This window comes from Somniosus microcephalus, chromosome 22 (assembly GCF_052327205.1).
Source record: "Somniosus microcephalus isolate GS21.2 chromosome 22, FLI_Smic_1.0, whole genome shotgun sequence".
Lineage (NCBI taxonomy): Eukaryota > Metazoa > Chordata > Chondrichthyes > Squaliformes > Somniosidae > Somniosus > Somniosus microcephalus.
Genome location: NC_141008.1, coordinates 47,812,157 through 47,834,257, shown reverse-complemented (window position 1 = coordinate 47,834,257; position 22,101 = coordinate 47,812,157). Strand labels below are relative to the sequence as shown.

At 51.5% G+C, this 22,101-nt stretch overlaps 1 protein-coding gene across 3 annotated transcripts in view; it reads left to right on the top strand.

The window, feature by feature from the left end:
* scarf1 (scavenger receptor class F, member 1) overlaps window positions 1-18,585 on the top strand; it is a 79,539-nt gene extending 60,954 nt beyond the window's left edge. For 2 of the 3 annotated variants that reach the window (XM_085964646.1, XM_085964647.1), the window contains exons 7-11: window positions 1,327-1,430; window positions 3,037-3,142; window positions 4,516-4,640; window positions 14,500-14,634; window positions 17,288-18,585. In XM_085964646.1, coding sequence (XP_085820772.1) covers window positions 1,327-1,430; window positions 3,037-3,142; window positions 4,516-4,640; window positions 14,500-14,634; window positions 17,288-18,378 — 1,561 coding nt within the window. In that variant the 3' untranslated portion in view covers window positions 18,379-18,585. Of the gene's footprint in view, window positions 1-1,302; window positions 1,431-3,036; window positions 3,143-4,515; window positions 4,641-14,499; window positions 14,635-17,287 lie in introns of all 3 variants that reach the window. The other variant, XM_085964648.1, reaches the window with a different exon arrangement.
* Window positions 18,586-22,101: the final 3,516 nt, after the last annotated feature.

Genomic DNA, 22,101 nt, shown 5'->3' with positions numbered 1-22,101 from the left:
ATGATCACTCACTGTGTAACTCTACGGTCACTGTTTATTCAGGGTAAGAGTCACTCACTGTGTAACTGTACCGAGTCACTGTTTATTCAGGGTAAGGGTCACTCACTGTGTAACTGTACAGAGTCACTGTTTATTCAGGGTAAGGGTCACTCAATGTAACTGTAGGGAGGCACTCTTTATTCAGGGTAAGGCTCACTCACTGTGTAACTGTAGGGAGTCACTCTTTATTCAGGGTAAGGCTCACTCCCTGTGTAACTGTACAGAGTCACTGTTGATTCAGGGTAAGGGTTACTCACTGTAACTGTACCGAGTCACTGTTTATTCAGGGTAAGGGTCACTCATTGTGTAACTGTACAGAGTCACTGTTTATTCAGAGTAAGGGTCACTCACTGTAACTGTACAGAATCACTGTTTATTCAGAGTAAGGGTCACTCACTGTAAATGTACAGAGTCCCTGTTCATTCATGGTAAGGTTCACTCACTGTGTAACTGTACCGAGTCACTGTTTATTCGGGGTAAGGGTCACTCACTGTGTAACTGTACAGAGTCACTGTTTATTCAGGGTAAGTGTCACTCACTGTGTAACTGTACAGAATCACTGTTTATTCAGGCTGAGCATCACCCTCTGTGTAACTATACAGAGTCACTGTTTATTCAGGGTTAGGGTCACTCACTGTGTAACTGTACAGAGTCACTGTTTGTTCAAGGTAAGGGTCACTCGCTGTGCAACTGTACAGAGTCATTGTTTATTCAGTGTAAGGGTCACTCACTAACTGTACAGAGGCATTGTTTATTCAGGGTGAGGGTCACTCACTGTAACTATACAGAGTCACTGTTTATTCAGGGTAAGGGTCACTCACTGTGTAACCGTACAGAGTCACTGTTTATTCAGGGTAAGGGTCACTCACTGTAACTGTACAGAGTCGCTGTTTATTGAGGTTAAGGATCACTCACTGTAACTGTACAGAATCACTGTTTATTCAGGGTAAGGGCCACTCAGTGTGTAACTGTACAGAGTCACTGTTTATTCAGGGTAAGGATCACTCACTAAGTGTACAGAGTCACTGTTTATTCAGGTTAAGGGTCGCTCACTGTGTAACTGTACAGAGTCACTGTTTATTCAGAGTAAGGGTCAGTCACTGTAAGTGTACAGAGTCACTGTTTATTCAGGTTAAGGATCACTCGCTGTAACTGTGCAGAATCACTGTGTGATCAGCAGTCTCACGGGTTAATTCGTTTATCAAGTCCCTGTGCTTACAAAACACAGCAGAATTTCTCCGTTGTTTCCAGTCTTTCCTTCAGTGCTGTTTTTGGTTGTTTTTCCAGCTGCAATTCCAGCTGCTGGGATGGCTCTCACGGAGTGAACTGTTCGATGTCCTGCCGCTGCCTGGCTGCTTCATGTGATCGTGTGACTGGAGCCTGTCACTTCAGTGAGTAATTCCTCACCGCCATCGGTCACTGTGATGGGGCCTGCTTTCACTCCTGCATCTACCGTGTCCCAAATGTTCCAGTTTAATCATCATTAAACGCTCTATTTTTGAGACTCCGGTGGTTCAGTGAATGAATGGGCCCCCGGGAGTGGCACTGCACCTCACTGACTAGTTTGGGGCTGAACTGGCGGAGCTCAGCTCCGATGAGAGTAGGGGATACTACCCTTACTCTCAATGCCCCCGGAGGAGGGGAAATCAGACCGGGGTCCTGCACCTGCTCATTGCCCAGTGCCGAAAATAGACAGGGAGTGAGCGGGAGAGTGGGATTAGACTGGGTGGGATATTAAAGGGTGCGGGGAGTGAGGGGGAGAGTGGGATTAGACTGGGTGGGATATTAAAGGGTGCGGGGAGTGAGGGGGAGAGTGGGGTTAGACTGGGTGGGATATTAAAGGGTGCGGGGAGTGAGGGGGAGAGTGGGATTAGACTGGGTGGGATATTAAAGGGTGCAGGGAGTGAGAGGGAGAGTGGGGTTAGACTGGGTGGGATATTAAAGGGTGCGGGGAGTGAGGGGGAGAGTGGGATTAGACTGGGTGGGATATTAAAGGGTGCGGGGAGTGAGGGGGAGAGTGGGATTAGACTGGGTGGGATATTAAAGGGTGCAGGGAGTGAGAGGGAGAGTGGGGTTAGACTGGGTGGGATATTAAAGGGTGCGGGGAGTGAGGGGGAGAGTGGGATTAGACTGGGTGGGATATTAAAGGATGCGGGGAGTGAGCAGGAGAGTGGGGTTAGACCGGGTGGGATATTAAAGGGTGCGGGGAGTGAGGGGGAGAGTGGGATTAGACTGGGTGGGATATTAAAGGATGCGGGGAGTGAGGGGGAGAGTGGGATTAGACTGGGTGGGATATTAAAGGGTACGGGGAGTGAGCGGGAGAGTGGGATTAGACTGGGTGGGATATTAAAGGGTACGGGGTGTGAGCGGGAGAGTGGGATTAGACTGGGTGGGATAATAAAGGGTACGGGGAGTGAGGGGGAGAGTGGGATTAGAATGGGTGGGATATTAAAGGGTACGGGGAGTGAGGGGGAGAGTGGGATTAGACTGGGTGGGATATTAAACGCTACAGGGAGTGAGGGGGAGAGTAGGATTAGACTGGGTGGGATATTAAAAGGTACGGGGAGTGAGGGGGAGAGTGGGATTAGACTGGGTGGGATATTAAACGCTACAGGGAGTGAGGGGGAGTGTGGGATTGGACTGGGTGGGATATATGAATGGGGAGTGGGATTAAATTAGATTTCTCTAACCTTCACTCTGCCTATTCCTGCAATCTCTTATCTTTTGACCTACCCTCCCACCCAGGAGGGGAAGGGTTAATCTGTGTCTGATCATTTAAGAATAGGTTAACTAGATGCTTGAAGGGAAGAGGTGTCATGGGACCAGGGAACAGGGTGTGTCCATGGGACTGGGATACTGGCCAACAATCCGAGTGGGGCGAAGGGCCTGTTTCTCTGCCCACTCTAGTACCATGATGCTTCTGGAGTGTCTTGGGATCTTGCTTGGTATTTCAGCCAGAGTCCGCCGGCGACCATGATTCTTTTGATGTTTTTCCAGGTAAGGCGGGTGTTGTGATTGCTGCTGTCGTGGTATCTCTCCTCGTCCTTCTCTGCATTTTCTGCTGTTGTTGCTGTGGAAACGATAAGAACGATCCCAAGAACAGGTAGGAAATGTCTGGAGACTTGGCGTTCCTTTGGGTGAATGTTTCCCTGGCCGTGGAGGGGAGGCCGGAGGAAGTTGCGCAGACCTTCGCGCAGTGGGAGGCAGGAAACATTCCCAAATCTGGTCTCGCACGGGATTCAGAACAGGAATTGCCGGCAACAGGTGAGGCGGTGTCCGTGGCGAGGAATGTCTTGCAGTGTGACGCACTCCGCCAGAACTGAAGACCGAAAGATAAACTGCGGTTTTAGTAGAGATTGGAGAAACACGAGGGACTCATCGAATCACACGGCACAGGAGGAGGCCATTTGGCCCATCGTGCCTGTGCCGGCTCTTTGAAAGAGCTCTCCAATTGTCTCACTCCCCCCACTCTTTCCCCAGAGCCCTGCAAATCTTTCTTTCTTAAATATTTCTTCAATTCCCTTTTGAAATTTACTATTGAATCCTTTCAGGCAGCGCATTCCCGATCACAACAACTCGCTGCGTTAAAACATTCTCGTCTCCCCCTGGTTCTTTTTTGCCAATCACCTTCAATCTGTGTCCTCTGGTTACCGACCCTCCTGCCACTGGAAACAGTTTCTCCTTATTTACTCTATCAAAACCCAGCATGGTTTTGTATGCCTCTATCAAATCTCCCCTTAATATTCTCTGTTCGAAGGAGAACAACCCCAGCTTCTCTCATCCCTGGAACCATTCTTGTAAATCTCCTCTGCATTACTCCTGTGGGTCGAGTGTTGATCCCGTGGGTCGAGTGTCGATCCCGTGGGTCGAGTGTCGATCCCGTGGGTCGTGTGTCGATCCCGTGGGTCGAGTGTCGATCCCGTGGGTCGTGTGTCGATCCCGTGGGTCGAGTGTCGATCCCGTGGGTCGTGTGTCGATCCCGTGGGTCGAGTGTCGATCCCGTGGGTCATGTGTCGATCCTGTGGGGTCAAGTGTCGATCCCGTGGGTCGTGTGTCGATCCCGTGGGTCGAGTGTCGATCCCGTGGGTCGTGTGTCGATCCCGTGGGTCGTGTGTCGATCCCGTGGGTCGAGTGTCGATCCCGTGGGTCGTGTGTCGATCCTGTGGGGTCGTGTGTCGATCCCGTGGGTCGTGTGTCGATCCCGTGGGTCGAGTGTCGATCCCGTGGGTCGAGTGTCGATCCCGTGGGTCGTGTGTCGATCCCGTGGGTCGAGTGTCGATCCCGTGGGTCGTGTGTCGATCCCGTGGGTCGAGTGTCGATCCCGTGGGTCGAGTGTCGATCCCGTGGGTCGTGTGTCGATCCTGTGGGGTCGTGTGTCGATCCCGTGGGTCGTGTGTCGATCCTGTGGGTCGTGGGATGCTGGTACTGGCCGTGTGTTACTCATATTACTGTCTTGCTCCTATCTGTTGTGTTCAGGATGGTGGATGAAGACAGTGGTCCGATAGCGAGGATGAAACATCATGTGCAGGGAGTTCTGGCCAATCTGGGCTCCGCCGTACCTTGCTTCTCGTTTGGAAATCAGAAGCTCCCAAAAATCACGGGTAAGATTGAACGTGTCCCAGTGATCGGATCAGTTACTGATTTCCATCATAATCCCAGTTCGGTTTTTGTAGATAACTGGTAAAAGCAGTTGTTGATCTCCAGGGTGACTGACAGATACTGTCCCAGATCACATCCTGGAGATTCTACACGTTGATTGTCCATCAGGGTTTTCCTGACAGCACCTTATAATATAATGGAGTCGATCTCCGTGACTGCTCCGTCAGCCTGGCTCAGCGGGGAGCTGAGGGCCGAGGTGCACTTTAAAATGGAGATTCCCTTATCTTGGCCTCTCTGGGCCTGATCTTCTCCAGTCCCGGCTCGGCCTGGCTCACCCCCGACCCTGGTACAGGCTGCGGTTAAAATTGGAGTCAGGTCCCGATCAACGTCCCCTTTAAGCGTGCAGCCGGTGATGTGGGGAGGGGGGTTCGGGGGGTGATAGGGGGATTCGGGGGGTGATGTGGGGAGGGTGGTTCGGGGGGTGATGTGGGGAGGGGGGTTCGGGGGGTGATGTGGGGAGGGGGTTTCGGGGGGTGATGTGGGGAGGGGGGTTCGGGGGGTGATGTGGGGAGGGGGGTTCGGGGGGTTTGGGGAGGGGGGTTCGGGGGGTGATGTGGGGAGGGGGGTTCGGGGGGTGATGTGGGGAGGGGGTTTCGGGGGGTGATGTGGGGAGGGGGGTTCGGGGGGTGATGTGGGGAGGGGGGTTCGGGGGGTGATGTGGGGAGGGGGGTTCGGGGGGTTTGGGGAGGGGGGTTCGGGGGGTGATGTGGGGAGGGGGGTTCGGGGGGTGATGTGGGGAGGGGGGTTCGGGGGGTGATGTGGGGAGGGGGGTTCGGGGGGTGATGTGGGGAGGGGGGTTCGGGGGGTGATGTGGGGAGGGGGGTTCGGGTGGTGATGTGGGGAGGGGGGTTCGGGGGTGATGTGGGGAGGGGGGTTCGGGGGCTGATGTGGGGAGGGGGGTTCGGGGGCTGATGTGGGGAGGGGGGTTCGGGGGCTGATGTGGGGAGGGGGGTTCGGGGGCTGATGTGGGGAGGGGGGTTCGGGGGCTGATGTGGGGAGGGGTTCGGGGGGTGACGTGGGGATGGGGGTTCGGGGGGTGATGTGGGGAGGGGGGTTCGGGGGGTGATGTGGGGAGGGGGGGTTCGGGGGTGATGTGGGGAGGGGGGGTTCGGGGGTGATGTGGGGAGGGGGGGTTCGGGGGTGATGTGGGGAGGGGGGTTCGGGGGGTGATGTGGGGAGGGGGGTTCGGGGGCTGATGTGGGGAGGGGGGTTCGCGGGGTGATGTGGGGAGGGGGGGTTTGGGGGTGATGTGGGGAGGGGGGTTCGGGGGGTGATGTGGGGAGGGGGGTTCGGGGGGTGATGTGGGGAGGGGGGGTTCGGGGGGTGATGTGGGGAGGGGGGGTTCGGGGGTGATGTGGAGAGGGGGGGTTCGGGGGGTGATGTGGGGAGGGGGGTTCGGGGGATTGGGGAGATTTTAACTGCTCACCCGTTCGTTTCCCGCTGGACAGGGGTTTCCAACCCTCCAGAATTGGGCTGGAGTCTCCAGGAATTGAAGATTAATCTCCTGGACACAATCCGGGAGAAAAATCAACAAATTCTATTACAGAGTATTTACAGCCCAGAAACAGGCCATTCGGCCCAACTGGTCCGTGCCGGTGTTTCTGCTCCACACGAGCCTCCTCCCACCCCTCTTCATCTCACCCTATCAGCATGTCCTTTGATTCCTTTCTCCCTCATGTGTTTATCCAGCTTCCCCTTAAATGTATCTATACTATTCGCCTGAACCACTCCCTGTGGTAGCGAGTTCCACATTCTCACCACTCTCTGGGTAAAGAAGTTTCTCCTGAATTCCCCATTGGATTTATTAGTGACTATCTTATATTGATGGCCCCTAGTTCCGGTCTCCCCCACAAGTGGAAACATCTTCTCTATGTCTACCCAATCGAACCCCTTCATAATTTTAAAGACCTCGATCAGGTCACCCCTCAGCCTTCTCTTTTCTAGAGAAAAGAGCCCCGGCCCATTCAATCTTGTGGCCTCCTGATTTCTCCAACCAAAATGCACCACATAACCTTTTGAACACTTTTTAAAAAAATATTGGAGATGGGGAAAAGGCTGTTTGACTAACAGTCAAGAATCATCCAATCAGGTGATGAGTCTATTCATCGACCAATCGCTGTGGGAAGGCGAGGCTCTCAGTGAGGATTGACGTGTCGGGTGACCAATGGCAGGCGTGCCGGGGCGGGGCTCCGTGAGGATATATTAAATAAACTAATCAAACTCAAAGAGGATAAAACCCCTGGTCTGGATGGATTGCATCCACGCATTTTAAAAGAATCTAGGGAAGAAATAGCAGAGGCATTGCTACACATATTTAATAATTCATTAGAAAAGGTGTAGTGCCAGAGGACTGGCGGATAGCTAACGTAATACCGATATTCAAGAAGGGGGATAGAACGTGTCCAGGGAATTATAACATCGGTGGTAGGAAAAATAATGGGATCCCTACTAAAGGAGAGAATAGAAGAACATCTAGAAACCAAAAACATAGTAATTAATTATTAGAGTTTTTTGAGGATGTAACTAGCAGGGTAGATAAAGGGGAACCAGTGGATGTAGTATATTTGGATTTCCAAAAGGCATTCGATAAGGTGCCACATAAAAGGTTATTACACAAGATTAGGGCTCATGGGGTTGGGGGTAATGTAGTAGCATGGATAGAGGATTGGTTAATGGACAGAAAACAGAGAGTAGGAATAAACGGATCTTTTTCAGGTTGGCAGGCTGTAACTAGTGGGGTGCCACTGGATTGGTGTTCGGGCCTCAGCTATTTACAATCTATATTAATGACCTAGATGAAGGGACCGAGTGTAATGTATCTAAGTTTGCTGATGATACAAAGCTAGGTGGGACAGTAAGCTGTGAGGAGAACACAAAGGGCTGGATTTTGTCAGCCCCGAGGAGGCGGGTATGGAGGTGGGACTGTCGGTAAAGTTGCAGAATTTGGGGGCGGATGGCAAGCCTGCTCCCAACCCGCCTCCGTGCCCTCTTGCCAGGAGGCGGGAAGCCTTCCTGCCCCGGGTCCCATCTCCTCGAGGCGGGAAAGGGATTAAACCCTATTAACTGCCTGTTAACAGGTAGCTAACAGGCAGAAAATAGAATTAGCCCCATTTTTCCTTCCGAAGTGCAGGCTTCCCGACCTCGCCAAGGTGTAGGAGATGAGTAGGAGATCTGCGGGGGTCGGAGGGGTCTGAAAGTGTGATGTAGAGGTGAGTGATGGGTGCAAGTGTGGAGTGGTAAGTATGTAAGGTGAGTGTAAAGTGTTAGAAAATGTTCACTTACCTTTGTTTCTACCTACAGTCTTCAGCCACTGTGGAGCCGAAGTCCCGATATCTCCATTGTAGATTTCACAGACTGGCTGTTGGATCCTCCGAACCAACAGCCAGGTGATTTCTGCAAACTTGAAAGGTTTGATGAGTCCTGAACACACAGACTCATCAAACTACACAGAATGTCAGTGTTTGACAGCTTTACAGAGCTGTCAAACGCTGACATTTCTTCTTTCAAAAAATCTTGACAGATGGCACGTCAGACATTGATGTGCTCTGTCAGTGACTTCCCCCTAATTGGCCTTAATTGGCCTGCTGAGCCCACTGGTCAATCAGGGGAAAATCCCGCTGGTTGGCCAGAAGCTGATGGAGGCGGGATTGAAAGCCGGCAAGCAGCAGTCCTGCCTCCAAAAGCTTCCCATTGACAAAATCCAGCCCAAAGAGTCTTCAAAGGGATGCAGATAGACTGAGTGAGTGGGCAGTAAGGTGGCAGATGGAGTATAATGTAGGGAAATGTGAGGTTATTCACTGTGGTAGGAAGAATAGAAAAACAGAATATTTTTTAAATGGTGAGAAACTTTCAAATGTTGGTGTTCAGAGAGATTTGGGTGTCCTCGTGCAAGAAACACAGAAAGCTAGCATGCAGGTACAGCAAGCAATAAGGAAGGCAAATGGCATGTTGGCCTTTATTGCTAGAGGGTTGGAGTATAAGAGTAAGGAAGTCTTGCTACAATTGTACAGGGCCTTGGTGAGACCACACCTGGAGTACTGTGCACAATCTGGTCTCCTTATCTAAGGAAGGATATACTTGCCTTGGAGATGGTGCAACGAAGGTTCACTAGATTGATTCCTGGGATGAGAGCATTGTCCTATGATGAGTGCTTGTGTAGAATGGGCCGATACTCTCTGGAGTTTAGAAGAATGAGAGGTGATCTCATTGAAACATACAAGATTCTGAAGGGGATTGACAGGGTAGATGCTGAGAGGCTGTTTCCCCTGACTGGAGTGTCTAGAACTGGAGGGCATAGTCTCAGGATAAGGGGTCGGCCATTTAAGACTGAGATGAGGAGGAATTTCTTCACTCAAAGGGTTGTGAATCTTTGGAATTCTCTGCCCCAGAGGGCTGTGAATGCTGAGTCTTTGAGTATATTCAAGGCTGAGATCGATAGATTTTTGGACTCTAGGGGAATCATGGAATATGGAGATCGGGCAGGAAAGTGGAGTTGAGGTCGATGATCAGCCATGATCTTATTGAATGGCAGAGCAGGCTCGAGGGGCCGTATGGCTGACTCCTGCTCCTAGTTCTCATGTTTTTATGAATAGTCAGCATGGATTTCAAAAGGGAAGGTCAACCTCATTGAATTATTTGAAGAGGTGACAGAGAGAGTAGACAAGGGTAATGCAGTAGATGTAATTTATCTAGATTTTCAAAAGGCCTTCGATAAGGTACCCCATAATAGACTGATGAACAAGGTCAGAGAATGCGGAGTCAGGGGACAAGTAGCAGAATGGATAGCTGGCTGGCTTCAGGACAGAAAGCAGAGAGTAGGGGTAAAGGGTAACTATTCAGAGTGGCAGAAGGTGGGTAGTGGTGTTCCACAAGGATCAGTGCTGGGACCACTGCTGTTCACAATTTATATTAACGATTTAGACTTTGCAATCAGAAACACAATTTCTAAATTGGGGGGGGGGATAGTCAATACTGAGGAGGACAGTAACAAATTACAGGAGGACATTAATAAACTTGCAGAATGGGCATATAATTGGCAAATGAAGTTCAACACAGATAAATGTGAGGTGTTACATTTTGGCAGGAAGAATAGGGAGGTCACTTATCACTTGGAGGGTGCGAGTCTGGGTGGGGTAGAGGAACAAAGGGATCTCGGAGTACAAATACACAAATCACTAAAAGTTGCGACACAGGTTAGCAAGGCCATGAAAAAAGCAAACCAAGCACTAGGGTTTATTTCTAGAGGGATAGCATTGAAAAGTAGGGAAGTTATGCTAAACCTGTATCGAACCTTGGTTAGACCACACTTGGAGTACTGCGTACAGTTCTGGTCGCCATATTATAAAAAGGATATAGAGGCACTGGAGAGGGTCAGAGAAGATTTACAAGGATGATACCAGAAATGCGAGGGTATACCTATCAGGAAAGGATGAACAGGCTGGGTCTCTTTTCTCTTGAAAAAAGAAGGCTGAGGGGTGACCTAATAGAGGTCTTTAAAATTATGAAAGGTTTTGATAGAGTGGATACAGAGAGAATGTTTCCACTTGTGGGGAAGAGCAAAACTAGAGGCCATCAATATAAGATAGTCACCAAGAAATCCAATAGGGAATTCAGAAGAAACTTCTTTACCCAGAGGGTGGTGAGAATGTGGATCAAATAGCGGCAGTTAGATAATCATATGCGGGAGAAGGGAATAGAGGGTTATGTTGATAGATTTAGATGAGGAAAGATGGGAGGAGGCTCGAGTGGAGCATAAACGCCGGCATGGACTGGTTGGGCCGAATGGCCTGTTTCTGTGCCGTATATCCTGTGTTATTGGGCAACCAATGGCGGGAGTGTGGGGGGCGGGGCTCCGAGGATGGATGTGTCAGGCGACCAATGGCGGGAGTGTGGGGGCGGGGCAGTTGGAGGCGGGAGGTCATGTGATGGAACCTCCAGGAATATGTCCACCTAGAGTTGGCGACCCTAAGCGGGCGGGAAGGGTTAAAATCACTGCCACCATTTATTATCTTGTCTGTTCAGAACTTGGGAAGACGAAACAACCTGCTCCATCATTTCTTTTATTTTTTAAATCCCAGCTCACTCCCAGACTCTCCAACACCCAGCTAAAAGATCCCACGGCACTATTTCGAAGAAGAGCAGAGGGAGTTCTCCCTGGTGTCCTGGCCAATATTTATCCTTTAACCAACATAGCAGAAACAGATTATCTGGTCATTATCACATTGCTGTTTGTGGGAGCTTGCTGTGCTCTATTTGGCTGCCGTGTTTCTACATTACAACAGTGACTGCACTTCAAAAAGTAATTAATTGGCTGTAAAGTGCTTTGGGGCGTCCTGAGGATGTGAACATAAGAATTAGGAGCAGGAGTCGGCCATTCGGCCCTTCGAACCTGCTCTGCCATTCAATAAGATCATGGCTGATCTTCTACCTTATCTCCACTTTCCTGCCCTATCCCCATATCCCTTGATTCCCTTAATATCCAAAAATCTATCAATCTCTGTCTTGAATATACTCAACGACTGAGCCTCCACAGCCCTCTGGGGTTGAGAATTCCAAAGATTCACCTCCCTCTGAGTGAAGAAATTTCTCCTCATCTCAGCCCTAAATGGCCGACCCCTTATTCTGAGACTGTGACCCCTGGTTCTAGACTCCCCAGCCAGGGGAAACATCCTCCCTGCATCTACCCTGTCAAGCCCTGTAAGAATTTTGTATGTTTCAATGAGATCACCTCTCAATCTTCTAAACTCCTCATGGGACAATCCCCCCATCCCAGGAACCAGTCTGGTGAACCTTTGTTGCACTCCCTCTATGGCAAGTACATCCTTCCTTAGGTAAGGAGACCAAAACTGTACGCAATACTCCAGGTGTGGTCTCACCAGGGCCCTATATAATTGCAGTAAGACATCTTTACACTTATACTCAAATCCTCTTGTAATAAAGGCCAACATACCATTTGCTTTCCTAATTGCTTGCTGTACCTGCTTGTTAACTTTCAGTGATTCGTGTACAAGGACACCCAGGTCCCTCTGAGCACCAACATTTCCCAATCTCTCAACATTTAAAAGATACTCTGCTTTTCTATTTTTCCTACTAAAGTGGATAACTTCACATTTCTCCACATTATATTCCATTTGCCATGTTCTTGCCCACTCACTTAGCTTGTCTATATCCCCTTGAAGCCTCCTTGCATCCTCCTCACAACTTACATTCCCACCCAGCTTTGTATCATCAGCAAACTTGAATATATTACATTTGGTCCCCTCATCCAAATCATTGATGTAGATTGTGAATAGCTGAGGCCCAAGCACTGATCCTTGCGGTACCCCACTAGTTACAGCCTGCCAACCCGAAAATGACTTGTTTATTCCTACTCTCTGTTTTCTGTCTGTTAACCAATCCTCAGTCCATGCTAGTATATTACCCCCAATCACATGAGCCCTCATTTTGTTTAATAACCTCTTGAGTGGCACCTTATCAAATGCCTTCTGAAAATCCAAATACACATCCACTGGTTCCCCCTTATCTAATCTACTCTGCTCTAGAGCCTTGACATTTCTCTCGCTGCTTTTAAATTTACTTTTTCCTGAATCCTCCCCCCAACCCCTTCATTAGCTTAAAGCCCTGTCTACTGCCCTAGTTATTCGATTCGCCAGGACATTGGTCCCAGCCTGGTTTAAGTAGAGCCTGTCCCATCGGAACAGCTCCCTCTTTCCCCAGTACTGGTGCCAGTGCCCCATGGACTGAAACCCCTTCCTCCCACACCACTCTTTGAGCCACGCATTTAAACCTCTAATCTGTTTGTCTCTATGCCAATTTGCGTGTGACTCAGGTAACAATCCAGAGATTATTACCTTTGAGGTTCTGCTTTTTAATTTGGATCCTAGTTCCTCAAACTCCCTCAGCAGAACTTCATTCCTAGTTCTACCTATGTCATTGGTTCCTACGTGGACCATGACAACTGGATCCTCCCCCTCCCACTCCAAGTTCTTTTCCTGCTGCGAGGAGATGTCTTTAACCCTGGCACTGGGCAGGCAACACAGCCTTCGGAACTCCCTGTCGCGGCTGCAGAGAGCAGTATCTATCCCCCTGACTATACTGTCCCCTACCACTACCGCATTCCTTTTTACTCCTCCCACTTGGATGGCCCCCTGTACCACGGTGTCATGGTCAGTTTGCCCATCCTCCCTGCTGTCCTTGTTCTCATCTATACAGGCAGCAAGTACCTTGTACCCGTTGGACAAGGTCCAGGGCTGAGGCTCCCCCATCACTACATCCTGGGTCCCCATACCTTCCTGACTCACAGTCACACCCTCCTGTCCCTGACCATTGACTAACTCTAAAGTACTGCTTAACCTAAGGGGTGTGACTGCCTCCTGGAACAGTGTCCACATAACTCACCACCTCCCTGATGCCCCGCACTGTCTGCAGCTCGGACTCCGGCAGAAGCCCCTCGAGCTGCAGCCACTTACCGCAGACGTGGTTACTCAGGGTCGCGATGCTCTCCACCAACTCCCACATGCTGCAGTTACCACACACCAGCTGCCCTGCCGTCTCTATCAACCTTATTTTATTTATATAATTAGTTACAGTATTTATTCAAATGATTATTTTTGATTTTAAATTTTAGTTTTAATTAGTTAATTTAGTTTAAGTTATTAATTCAATAAAGTTATAGTAGTTAATACTCTCCCAGTTCTGAATTTAATCCACTTACCTGACCCAAAGAACAAAACAGCTCACCAACCAATCACCTACCTGCTGTCCTGTGAGGTCACTCCTTGTTTTTTGGGGGTTTTCCCCTGCCCCCGCTCAGGTCGGCGCCGTGCTAGGCGCTATATCAATGGAAGTCTTTCTTTCTTTGCACCTTCTGCTCGTTTGAAACACTGAAAGAGAAAAGAGGCTGAGTTTCCAAGGAGGGAAACTGGATGATGATCAAATACAGTTGGTTTTTCTGGAGCTGCTATTCCAGAGGCACAATTGTTCGCTCTTCTCCATTGAACAGATGTTAAAAATGAAATAAATTTCTGGTGTGAAGCGGAGTGGATTGTTTCACACTGATCAGCTCTAAATCTGTTCAAATACACAGAAGCAAAACAGGAAATGGCTTCATGTCTTTGTTAAAACAGCGCACGAGGGAATTCCACAGGAAACTGTAAACCAGTTCACTAAAAACAGCAAACGGAGGGATTTATACCCACTGCTGGCAAGCGAGCGTGTCGTACAGCGCAGCGAGCGAGCGTGTCGCACAGCGCAGCGAGTGAGCGTGTCACTGCTGGCGAGCAAGCGTGTCGCACAAGGCAGCGAGTGAGCGTGTCACTGCTGGCGAGCGAGCGTGTCGCACAGCGCAGCAAGTGAGCGTGTCACTGCTGGCGAGCGAGCGTGTCACTGCGCTGACGCATGGCGCAGCGAGTGAGTGTGTCGCACAGCGCAGCGAGTGAGCGTGTCACTGCTGGCGAGCGAGCGCGTCGCACAGCGCAGCGAGTGAGTGTGTCACTGCTGGCGAGCGAGCGTGTCGCACAAGGCAGCGAGCAAGCGTGTCACTGCTGGCGAGCGAGCGTGTCGCACAGCGCAGCGAATGAGCGTGTCACTGCTGGCGAGCGAGCGTGTCGCACAAGGCAGCGAGCGAGCGTGTCACTGCACTGACGCATGGCGCAGCGAGTGAGTGTGTCGCACAGCGCAGCGAGTGAGCATGTCACTGCTGGCGAGCGAGCGTGTCGCACAGTGCAGCGAGCGAGCGTGTCACTGCGCTGGCGCACGGTGCAGTGTGAAACATGTGTAACTCTGGCTCTCTTTCCCCTGCAGTTTCTCACCATGATGCGGACGTCAGTTTTAATTGCAGTTTCATCGACTCTCCCTCCGCAGGCTGGGACTCCGTGTCTTTCTCCTCCTTTGAGACGGACAATGAGGAGCCCGTGTACTGTGTACCCCCTCAGGAAGGTGAGGAGAGACGGAGGGGGCAGCAAACTCTGGAACACACAGCGGCAACGCTGAACTCGAACCCTACCTCGTAATGGGAGCACTGCGCACCCCCTCACTGACAGGTCTAGTCACCTAATCACAGGCACAATATTCATCCCCTCGAGAGGGTCCAGGGGGTAGAAAAGATAATCCCTGGAATTAGGAATCACAATTATAAAACATGAATAAGGAAATTGGATTTGTTTCCTGTGAAAAGGAGATTGCGAGGTGAAGCTCCAGATTATACAAAGATGATTGAGACAAGTTGTTCCTTGTGGTGATGGCGTGAGCACAGGTTAAACAATGAGGGGAGCTGTACCCCAGTGAGAGTCAGCACCTTCAGGAACCGTACCCCAGTGAGAGTCAGCACCTTCGGGAACTGTACCCCAGTGAGAGTCAGCACCTTCGGGAACTGTACCCCAGTGAGAGTCAGCACCTTCAGGAACTGTACCCCAGTGAGAGTCAGCACCTTCAGGAACTGTACCCCAGTGAGAGTCAGCACCTTCAGGAACTGTACCCCAGTGAGAGTCGGCACCTTCAGGAACTGTACCCCAGTGAGAGTCAGTACCTTCAGGAACTGTACCCCAGTGAGAGTCGGCACCTTCAGGAACTGTACCCCAGGGAGAGTCAGCACCTTCAGGAACTGTACCCCAGGGAGAGTCAGCACCTTCAGGAACTGTACCCCAGGGAGAGTCAGCACCTTCAGGAACTGTACCCCAGTGAGAGTCAGCACCTTCAGGAACTGTACCCCAGGGAGAGTCAGCACCTTCAGGAACTGTACCCCAGTGAGAGTCAGCACCTTCAGGAACTGTACCCCAGGGAGAGTCAGCACCTTCAGGAACTGTACCCCAGTGAGAGTCAGCACCTTCAGGAACTGTAACCCAGTGAGAGTCAGCACCTTCAGGAACTGTACCCCAGTGAGAGTCAGCACCTTCAGGAACTGTACCCCAGTGAGAGTCAGCACCTTCAGGAACTGTACCCCAGTGAGAGTCGGCACTTTCAGGAACTGTACCCCAGTGAGAGTCAGCACCTTCAGGAACTGTACCCCAGTGAGAGTCAGCACCTTCAGGAACTGTACCCCAGTGAGAGTCGGCACTTTCAGGGACTGTACCCCAGTGAGAGTCAGCACCTTCAGGAACTGTACCCCAGTGAGAGTCAGCACCTTCAGGAACTGTACCCCAGTGAGAGTCAGCACCTTCAGGAACTGTACCCCAGTGAGAGTCAGCACCTTCAGGAACTGTAGCCCAGTGAGAATCAGCACCTTCAGGAACTGTACCCCAGGGAGAGTCAGCACCTTCAGGAACTGTACCCCAGTGAGAGTCGGCACTTTCAGGAACTGTACCCCAGTGAGAGTCAGCACCTTCAGGAACTGTACCCCAGTGAGAGTCAGCACCTTCAGGAACTGTATCCCAGTGAGAGTCAGCACCTTCAGGAACTGTACCCCAGAGAGAGTCAGCACCTTCAGGAACTGTACCCCAGTGAGAGTCAGCTCCTTCAGGAACTGTACCCCAGTGAGAGTCAGCACCTTCAGGAACTGTACCCCAGTGAGAGTCAGCACCTTCAGGAACTGTACCCCAGTGAGAGTCGGCACCTTCAGGAACTGTACCCCAGTGAGAGCACCTTCAGGAACTGTACCCCAGTGAGAGTCAGCACCTTCAGGAACTGTACCCCAGTGAGAGTCAGCACCTTCAGGAACTGTACCCCAGTGAGAGTCAGCACCTTCAGGAACTGTACCCCAGTGAGAGTCAGCACCTTCAGGAACTGTACCCCAGTGAGAGTCAGCACCTTCAGGAACTGTACCCGAGTGAGAGTCAGCGCCTTCAGGAACTGTACCCCAGTGAGAGTCAGCACCTTCAGGAACTGTACACCAGTGAGAGTCAGCACCTTCAGGAACTGTGCCCCAGTGAGAGTCAGCTCCTTCAGGAACTATACCCTAGTGAGAGTCAGCGCCTTCAGGAACTGTACCCCAGTGAGAGTCAGCACCTTCAGGAACTGTACCCCAGTGAGAGTCAGCACCTTCAGGAACTGTACCCCAGTGAGAGTCAGCACCTTCAGGAACTGTACCCCAGTGAGAGTCAGCACCTTCAGGAACTGTACCCCAGTGAGAGTCAGCACCTTCAGGGACTGTACCCCAGTGAGAGTCAGCACCTTCAGGAACTGTGCCCCAGTGAGAGTCAGCACCTTCAGGAACTGTACCCCAGTGAGAGTCAGCACCTTCAGGAACTGTACCCCAGTGAGAGTCAGCACCTTCAGGAACTGTACCCCAGTGAGAGTCAGCACCTTCAGGAACTGTACCCCAGTGAGAGTCAGCACCTTCAGGAACTGTGCCCCAGTGAGAGTCAGCACCTTCAGGAACTGTGCCCCAGTGAGAGTCAGCTCCTTCAGGAACTATACCCTAGTGAGAGTCAGCACCTTCAGGAACTGTACCCCAGTGAGAGTCAGCGCCTTCAGGAACTGTACCCCAGTGAGAGTCAGCACCTTCAGGAACTGTACCCCAGTGAGAGTCAGCGCCTTCAGGAACTGTACCCCAGTGAGAGTCAGCACCTTCAGGGGTGAGGGTGGGGGAATAAACTAGCAAAGATTTAAGAACATGAGATGTTTATTTTAATATTTTTTCCTCCCTTTGTTTCAGGAAATGGTTTCCTGGTTCCCTCGGGAGGATTTCAGGAGTTGAGTTCCAGGTGCAACTATTTCCCGGCGGAACCCTCGGAGTTGAGCAGTGAAGACGGGCTGCAGCCACTGTCCATTCCCAGAACCTCCAGCATCGCCAAGGCCAAGCGGCCCTCCGTCTCGTTTGCGGAAGGGACCAAATTTGGCCCCGAAATGAGGCGCGGATCTGTGCCCGAGAGCAGGGTCGACCCAACCACCAACCCGCAGAAGAAAAGGAAGCTGTCGTGGACGCTCAGTAAACTGTCGCCTATCCAGTCGGACCCTGGGCCCAGTGACAGCCCCGCTGCCGTCTGCCAACCTTACGAGTGCACTAACCTGGCCGGTGTTTACCCGGAGACCGAGGCTTCCCCTCGCCCCAGCAAACCCTCAGCCAGGGCCAGAGCTGGAGACCGCAGGCGGACCTTGTCCAGCGCCAAGAAAGCCCCTCCGGTTCCGGAGGGAGTGGATCTGCCAGCGACCTCTGCTGACCCCAAAGCCGCTGCCAGCGATCAGAAAGTGGCGACAGTCTATGTAATGGCCGGAGAAGCGAAGAGGTCCTCCAGGACTTGGGGGAGCCCAGCGGAAGGAATCGGAGCCGGGACCGTCCAGGCAATGCTGAAAAGGTTTGGTAGCTTTCAGAGACAGCGGTCGAGTCCCAAAGAGGAGTTGAGACCCAGATCCCGGGGAGAGAATGTCTCCAAAGCCCATCGCAAGCTAGCCGCCCTGGACAGGAACTTCAAACGCCAGTCACTGGAGATTGCGGCAGCCTCCGCAGATGGGGTGAAGATACCCAAGGGGATTCCTCCCTCCAGATTCCCTGCCATGCCAGCCAATGCCACCCAACAGTGCCAAGCAGTGGGCAACGCCACCTTGACCAAGAAGCCACTTATCCCAACCACTCCCATCCTTCGCAAGCTGGTGGTGAACATGGCAGAGGATACAGAAAACAGACTGGGTATGGTGCCCGGTCCCAACCAAAGGGACAACCCTCCTGAACAGGACCAAGGTGACCATCAGGACCAACACCAGCACTGTGAGGAGATCCCCACCGAGGAACCGAGCCAGAGCAACTAATGAGAAACGAGTTGTGAGCCGTGAAAGGCCACACTCATGCACAGAGCTGTTATGAACTGAGAGTTCAGGGGCCCAACATGGCAAGTGAAGTGGAAAGACTAGGACTCAACCCTGAACCTGACGTGGTCATCGCAACAAGTCTCCCAGTCTTGACAGTAGGATTGTTGAGAGTACTTCAGGACAAGACTTTTGAAACATTGGGGGAGAGTGGAGGGATTGGGGGAGAGTGGAGGGATTGGGGGGAGTGGAGGGATTGGGGGGAGTGAAGGGATTGGGGGAGAGTGGAGGGATTGGGGGGAGTGGAGGGATTGGGGGGAGTGGAGGGATTGGGGGAGAGTGGAGGGATTGGGGGAGAGTGGAGGGATTGGGGGAGAGTGGAGGGATTGGGGGAGAGTGGAGGGATTGGGAGTGGAGGGATTGGGGAGAGTGGAGGGATTGGGGGGAGTGGAGGGATTGGGGGAGAGTGGAGGGATTGGGGGGAGTGGAGGGATTGGGGGGAGTGGAGGGATTGGGGGGAGTGGAGGGATTGGGAATAAAAATGTAAAGGGGGCTGCTGATTCGCTATCACCCTTTACTGTGCAAATTCCAAATCTACCCCATTGACTGTGCTGCAGTGAGTCCAGTAAAAGCGTTTGATAATGACTCAATGAACCAGTGCTGTACGTCAGTGTTATTTAAGTATCTTTTTCTTGCTGGGCAGCTCGATGCGCCCTGGGAGGAGGGGAGCAGGCCCGAGCCAGTCTATACACCTGACGGGTTAAAGCTCTGTAATTCCATCAGTGGGAACAGTGGTCCTGAAACTTCGCCCTGGGACACCGACTGGTCTGAGATTCCGTGCTCTGTTTTAGTGAAGGTGCCGATCCAAGGAATTTCACACAATGCCGTTAGATACTTGCCCATTTAAGTCGAGGTCCCGTTCGATCTCTTTTTCTCTCATTGTCATTTTACGACAGCAGCGAGATTATGACATACGACCCCACTGAGAGGGTCAGTGGTCTCGGTGTGAGAGGAGGTGGCTGAGGCCAATTCACCAGGACTCACTGCAGCACCAGTCGCTGAATGAATGGAGTCCCGACTCTCACCCCCCCGACCCCTCTCCGACACCCCGACCCTGCTCCATGCCCCCCCGACCGCTCTCCGCACCACCCGACCCCTCTCCGTGCCCCCGACCCCTCTCCACTCCCCCCGATCCCTCTCCGTGCCCCCGACCCCTCTCCAACCCCCCAACCCCTCTCTGACCCCTCTCTGTGCCCTCCGACCCCTCTCTGTGCCACCGACCCCCCGACCCCGACCCCTCTCCGACCCCCCGACCCCTCTCTGAATCCCCGATCCCTCTCCGACCCCCCGATCCTTCTCCGACCCCCCGACCCCTCTCCGTTCCCCCCAACCCCTCTCCGTTCCCCCCAACCCCTCTCCATGCCCCCTGACCCCTCTCCGTGCCCCCTGACCCCTCTCCGTGCCCCCCGACCCCTCTCCGTGCCCCGACCCCTCTCCGTGCCCCCCGAACCCTCTCCATGCCCCCCGACCCTTCTCCGTGCCCCCTGACCCCTCTCCGTGCTCCCTGACTCCTGGAGTTTTAAACACAAAATGCGATTCTGAAATGCAGCCAGATTGTGGCCAGTGTTTGAGATTGATTGGTGCTGGCCAGCCCAGGGAAGGCAGGGGTTGATCGCAAGGCTCTGTCGTGCTGGAGTTAATCCTTCGCACACTGCCTGGGGTCAGTGGGAATCACGGAGAATTTAAACAATATCTGTGTATATTTTAAATGCTGTGAAATGTGTGATAATAAAAGGAGATCTCAAACTCCACTGTGGAACTTGTTGGGAATGAAGTTTTACATTTGGAACAGATGCAAAGAGCAACTATTTTAATGGGGTCAGGTCGCGGAAAACCAGAGACGATATTGAGCAGCAGTGAGCAGCTGTGCTCACTCTTAAAAACAGATCAACAAGATGCACAAATCACTGAGACGTTCCTAACAAGCCCTTTTCCAAATCCCACCTTCTCCCCACATCCCTCAACACCTCCTCTCTGCAGAAACAATTGCCCCTTGACCCTGATTAGTAATTCCACAACTCGCTTCCCCATTGGGTGAAAAACCTTTCCTTGACTCCCTCGTTTTGAGCCCATGTCCCGTGGGGTTTGACCCTTTGCCACAGGGGGCCTATAGAAACATAGAAGATAGGAGCAGGAGTAGGCCAATCGGCCCCTCGAGCCTGCTCCGCCATTCAATGCGATCATGGCTGATCATCCAAATTCAGTATCCTGTCCCTGCTTTCTCCCCATATCCCTTGATCCCTTTAGCCTTAAGAAATATATCCAACTCCTTCTTGAAAATATTTAATGAATTGGCCTCAACTACCTTCTTTGGCAGAGAATTCCACAGGTTCACCACTCTCTGGGTGAAGAAATTCCTCCTCATCTCTGTCCTAAATGGCTTACCCCTTATCCTTATCCTGTTGGAAAATAATCTCCGAGCTGCCTACAGGAGGCGCTGCTTCACATTGAATTCTCTCACCATCAGCGCCCATGGTGTTGGCTGTCGATTATGTTCAAAGGGTTCCACATAGTCGCCATGATTTGATCAAACTCCGCCATATCTGCTGGCAGAAACGGCCAGGTATTAACAAAGATACTGAAGCTCAGAATGAAAGAAAGAAAGTGTGATAAATCCATTAAGTGGAACAAGGACTCAAAGAGGCGATATCGTAGAATTAACACGAGTACTTTATTAACAACAGGGAAACACACACATCAGGCCTGCATCCTGGCATTCGACCTTTACTGACCTTAACAGGAAGTAAAACCCCCTGATCTTAGCAGCAGCATTGGCTACAGCACCACCCGGTGGACAACCCCAACCATAACAACCCAGATCACTATATCCCTCCCCCCTTAAGATTTCAGTATGAATTTCTTAACAAACAACCATTCCTAAGGGTCACATAAGAAGTCTCCATTCACCATGTTCCATACTTGACGAATCTAACAGGTCAGTATCAATCTCTCTGGTGGCTTGCGAGGCCTTTGTGAACGCCTAACAGTAAAGTCCCTGCTTGTTTGTGGTGAAGCCACCAGCTGCTCCTGAGCAGTGCTCGGAGTATCTGACTCTGCACCGATGGTTCCCTCTTGACGAATGGGTTCCTGTGGAATTTTCTCTGTCCCTGGTGGTGGCACCACAGATGCACTTGGATAACTGGGGGTAAACCTGTCCTCAGTCATTGCATCTGGAACCTTCATTTCAATTTCCCCATGTCTGAGAAGTATCTGATCTACATGTCTGCGTACTACCCTACCATCTCCCAACATGACCTTGTATGATACTGGACTGGTCATTGAGTCTATGAAGCCAGGAATCCACTTTAGTCCATAACTGAAATTCCTGGTAAGGACCGCATCTCCTTCTCCAAAACTTCGGCTCTTTGTTCTTTTGTCATGGTTCTCTTTTTGTTTGTTTTGTCTGTTTTCCATTTTCCTTTTTAGGTCCGGGTGGACAAGGTCAAGAGTGGAGCGTAGTCTACGACCTAATAACATCTCAGCAGGAGAGAGTCCTGTGGTGGATTGAGGTGTTATTCTGTAGCTGAACAGAACCCGTGACATTTTGGCTGCTAAACTCCCTTCTGCACTTTTTTTCATCATCTCTTTAAATGTTTGTACGGCTCTCTCCGCAAGTCCATTTGAGGACGGATGATATGGAGCCAAGGTCACCTGCACTGTGCCATT